We start from the raw sequence: 5,216 nt of genomic DNA on the forward strand, positions 1-5,216 counted from the left end.
TTTCAAACTGAATAGAGAGGAGCTTAATGGAACCAGAGATTCTAGCACCATCTCCAGACCTCCTCATGTTTACGCTTGACAAGTTAGGTTTATTGCAGTTCTTCAACTAGCCAGTTCTGCAGCCAGAGAGATTGTATGGTGGTAGGGTGCTTGCTTGCACATGCTTGATCCATGTTTGATCCCCAGCATCACTAGGATGCCGAGTGTTGCCACAATCCTTGAGCACAGACTCTGGAGAAAGCCCTGAGCATCACCGAGATTGGCCTGTAAACAAGTGAACAAAACCCCCAAATTAAAAAATAAAATGGACCAGTAGAGCTGGTCATGGCCTTGTTCCACGCAGAAACAAACACAGAAATCCAACCTGTATGGATCCTGGGGCATGAAGCTGGCTGAGTCCTCCAAAGGAATTCTTTGGAAACATTTAAAACAATTTATTCAAGGGGCCAAGCAGTGGCACTAAAACGTCTGCCTTGCGAGTGATAACCTAGCTCGAACCTCGGTTTGATACCCTGGCGTCCCATATGGTCCCTCCCCCCAAGCCAGGAGTAACCCCTGAGCATCAATGGGTGTGGCCCAAAAAACAAACAAACCAAAAAAAGCCAATTTATTTATGACAGCTCATGGAACAGATGGGATGCCAGAAATGAACCTTGGTCGGTTGCATGCAAGGTAAATGCCCTATATACAAAATAAAAGTTATCACTCCAGTCCCACAAGTTTTTTTTTTGGGGGGGGAGGGGGAGTTGGGGACATCCAGTAGCACTCAGGAGGTTACTCCCAGCTCTCTACTCAGAAATCACTCCTGGCTGGCTCGACAAACTATATGAAATGCCAGGTTATGAACCCAGGTTAGCAACATACATGTCAATGCCCTACCTGCTGGGCTATCTCTTCTCTTCCCACCCAAGAAAAGTTATTATTAAACAAAACTTACTTAGTTTGAGGGGAGAGAAAGAGAGGAATATGTGTTCATGAGAGAACACTTTCTTGAAGAGCCAGCCCAAGCTCCAGACTTTTTAAATCCCCTGCCTAGATCCTGTACCATTGTCTCTGATGTCTTTGTGAGTCACACAGAGGCTGCAGAATACCCTCCTTTTTGGAGGGTAATTGGAGACCTTCTATGCATGCTCTAGAAGATCTTAGTGGAGAGGACAACTAGGTGGAGAGTTACATCAAAGAAACCAAGATAAAAAAGGAAACCAAGAGATATGGGGCCTGGTTTGGTCAAAGTGAACTTTAAGCAGTTACAGAAAAATATTTACTTGAATTGGAAGGGACCAGAATATCTGGAGGACAGGGAATAAATAAACCCATGTGTGAATCTCTGGTAAAGGACTGCTGAGCCTCTCACATAACCCTGCACTGGGGAGCAGATCTCTGGGTGTTCGTAATGGGGATTGCTGAGGAGCCACAGATTGTTTCTTCTTATTTCAAATAGTTCAACTATTGCCCGTGTGAGAAGTGTCCCGGGAAGAGGCTCTGGGTAAACTTGGTACTTGCTAAGTCTACTTAATTCCTTCGCTGAGCTTGTTTTTTTCTATCTCAGCTAAGCACAATACACTCTTCTGGGGAATGGGGCAAAGGAACCCGAGACTGATTTTGAGTGCTGGTTTTAGCCAAGGGATGTACCTATCAGCCTTCTGTTTCTGATCTCAATATCAGAGGTTCATGGCCACAGGACTGAGAAAAGCCCCAGTGTAAGCGTAAGCACAACAGGGTGTTGAAGGGAAGAGGCAGGAACAATCTCAGGTGGTGGGGCAGGGGCCTCATCCAGTGAGCTTCTGCCTCTTGGTGCCACGTTGCAAGCGTCGAATCTTGGGTCTGGAGCAGCCTAGCTCAATGTCTGAATCAGAAAAGGTGTGGTGCCTCTTGAGGGCCCGTCGGGGTGCTGGCTTCTCTGCTTCCAACTTTGCTGGGGTAGCCAGGGGAATATCTCCATATGTCCTGTATGTACCAATCATGCAGTATGTCTCTCCATGCCAGCACACCTGGCTCTCTCCATACCCTCGATACAGGATGTGGTAGTGTCCAGGTGAGGGAGTACTTGGGGCCACAACTGGAAAGAAAATCAGACTCAGTCAAACTCACAGGTGCCAAGTCCTGGGAACATCCCCTCTCTTGTATCTCTCCCTGTTTTGGGCTGATACCTCCTAATCTGTTTAGTACCCAGAAGACTTAGTCTTGGCCACTGAGTCCAAGGTCCCTAGTGCTTGAATGCTCGCTGCAAAAGCATCCCCAGAAGCATGTCTGCAGCATGCGGAAAACATGTCCTAATCTGTAGAAAGAACTGCACAAAGGTTGCAGACGGGTTCCTGTCACTCTCTCCCTGGAACACACTCTTCCTTTCATTTTTCCCCTGACTTAGACAGAGTGACACATCCCATTGTTCGATGGGCTATTTATGTTTCTGTGATTAGGGGTCACTCATGTGGTGCTGAGGATTAACCCTAGGCTTCCCCTGTGCAAAGCATCTGCTCAAGCCTGTTGAGCTGTCGCTCCAGTTTAAGAAAACTTTTTTGAGGGGTGGAGTTTGAGTCACATCAGCTTAAGGTTATTTCTATTTCTTACCACGGAAGTGATTTACATTGAGGGGAAAATCTAGTACAAATCAATTTAGAAGGCAGGAACATTGAGACAGTGGGAGGGTGTTTTCCTTACATGCAGTTGACTAAGGTTTGATTTCCCCAGCCTCCCATGCAGTCCCCCCCAACATTCAGTGCTATCAGGAGACATTCCTGAGCACAGCTCCAATAGTAACTTCTGAGCATCAACAGATGTGACCCAAAGACAAACAGAAAAAAAAAAAAAAAAAAAAAAAAAAAAAAAAAAAAAAAGAATGTTAGGAACCCCTCCCCACCAGCAACTTCACAACCCAATTCAAACTAAATTATTGAGTCACGCTGAGCTTCAGTCTATTTATGGAGCTTAGAAAATAATCTGCCAAAAAAAAAAAAAAAAAAAAAAGTTTAAAAAGGGGCCGGGCGGTGGCGCTGGAGGTAAGGTGCCTGCCTTACCTGCGCTAGCCTAGGAGACGGACCGCGGTTCGATCCCCCGGCGTCCCATATGGTCCCCCAAGCCAGGAGCGACTTCTGAGTGCATAGCCAGGAGTAACCCCTGAGCGTCACCGGGTGTGGCCCAAAAACCAAAAAAAAAAAAAAAAAAAAAAAAAAAAAAAAAAAAAAAAAGTTTAAAAAAGAAAATAATCTGATTCTGTGTCCAAAGACCAGGAGTTTTCAATCAGGTTCCCTTCTCTGTTCAAATCTCACAGCTACCCAACTTCCTGGGTAGACTCCATGTCCTCAATCTGCATCCCTTTCATACGACATCAAGGTCTTCTCTCCCCTGGGCTCTTCAGTTCATCTCATCACATACCACAACCCTTTCTGGGACTCGGTGGCTCAAACTAGACCATGTGTTAGGGGACTGGTGTGGATGTCTATAGGATAGCATGAGGTCTGGTTCAGAAGGGCTCTCAGCAGCTCTACCCTAACCAAAAAGTGCTGTGAGCCAAATTTTGTTTGCAGTCTTCAGCACCTGCAAACAGGTCCTTCGTGGAGTTCGGGAAAAATTCCACGGGGGAGAAGGTGGGCACGCAGAATGGCGAATGACGGAAAATATATTGTAAAAATGAATGAAACCACGCAGATTGCACTAATATTGCCATCAGGTGCCCATACAAAAAAAAAAGGGTGAAATGCCACACCCCACTCAGGACGGACACACACCAAATAGTGTAGTGTTCTCCTGAAAAGAAATTATTTGCCAAAAAGGCCCGCTTAGAGCAGTCAAAATCACTTGACCCTTTGCGTGGAGGGTTTGGCAATAATTCTAAATAGTGGCTATAACTATCTCTCTCTTTATTTTAAACCTTTATTAGAAATCAGGCCTTAGTAAATTCTTTCTAGGACAGTACTAATCCCGCCAAAAATCTCCCACTTAATAGCTCCCTGTAATTTTTGCTACTTTGGCGCCTAAATTCAGGTTTTTCCATAACTTAGCTCAAAACAAAGTAATTTTCACTTTTCCCCCGAAACTCTGAAACATTCCTCACTCTTCCAACTTCCCTGATAATTACAAGCTGCCTTTTCACCTTCAGCATCAGCTCTTTAAAATGCTAATTTAAGCCAAAGTCCCTTCATTCTTCTCCCAGCCTCTTTGATGCCTAGAATTTGCATCTGCCTTCCTGCCTCTACCTTTTAAAAGCTGCCAGCTTAAAAAATAAATTTGTCTCCGTTTTGCTCCTTGTAAACGCGAGTCCCCATGCAATCTTCGTAGTTTCATTCATTTTTACAATATATTTTCCGTCATTCGCCATTCCGCGTGCCCACCTTCTCCCCCGTGGAATTTTTCCCGAACTCTACGAAGGACCTGTTTGCAGGTGCTGAAGACTGCAAACAAAATTTGGCTCACAGCAAAAAGGCACTTGACTTTTTACTGAGGTTAATTAGGAAAAAAGAGTAAAAGGAAACATCTAATAGACTTGAAGGAAAGGATCTATTTATAAAGATCAAAACCTTACCAAATACTTACCCAGAGAGAAGTGCCCACAAGGTCTCTGCTGGGAGTAGAAACATGGTGGCTCCCTGAGGTTACAGGCCACAGGATTATTCCTGGGATCCTGGTAGATTTTGAGGTGTGGAAGCCATATGAGGTCAGGTGGCTCAATAGCAGCGCTTCTTGTGCAGCCATCAGGCCTTGGCCTACCTGCAGTGGGGCTGTCCCAAGGGACAGAGGGCATGTTAGAGTGAATATACAAGATTCTGGCAGTCATTCTTTCTCAGCCAACCAAACAAACTGGTCTCTCCAAGAGATATGAAAGTTTTCTAAAGGACACCAAGCTTGTGTATTATATGAGGTCATCACCAACCAGTGATGTCACACAGTTTTGAGGCATGAGGACACCCAGTTTGCTCTCCCGAACCTTGCCCTTGTTGCATTCCTAGGAAGTGCATGCCTTACATTCTCAGGTTGGTTTGAGATCAACCTAACAGACTAGGTTGAACAGTTGACCTAAGTGAACAGTTGGAACAGGAGATATGTGTGTGCTGGGTCAACAGGGAAGGCTTCCTGCAGGTGGGCCTGAAGTACAGCAGAGGGTTGGAAATGTGGACAGGACAAGGAAATTTACACTTGAGAATTAAAGCTAAGCCAAGTTCTTTGCTCATATTGTTCAAAATATAGATTCATGGAACACTTATTGTAAGGCACACAAA

At 45.0% G+C, this 5,216-nt stretch overlaps 1 protein-coding gene across 1 annotated transcript; it reads right to left on the reverse strand.

The window, feature by feature from the left end:
- Positions 1 to 1,769: 1,769 nt before the first annotated feature.
- On the reverse strand, positions 1,770 to 4,774 carry LOC126028444 (DPEP2 neighbor protein-like). Its single transcript, XM_049787425.1, has 2 exons — positions 4,708 to 4,774; positions 1,770 to 2,059 (listed from the first exon to the last, which is right to left on the reverse strand). The coding sequence occupies exons 1-2, from the start codon at positions 4,772 to 4,774 to the stop codon at positions 1,770 to 1,772; spliced, it is 357 nt and encodes a 118-aa protein (XP_049643382.1).
- Positions 4,775 to 5,216: the final 442 nt, after the last annotated feature.

The sequence above is a fragment of the Suncus etruscus genome, chromosome 14, assembly GCF_024139225.1.
Source record: "Suncus etruscus isolate mSunEtr1 chromosome 14, mSunEtr1.pri.cur, whole genome shotgun sequence".
Classification (NCBI taxonomy): domain Eukaryota; kingdom Metazoa; phylum Chordata; class Mammalia; order Eulipotyphla; family Soricidae; genus Suncus; species Suncus etruscus.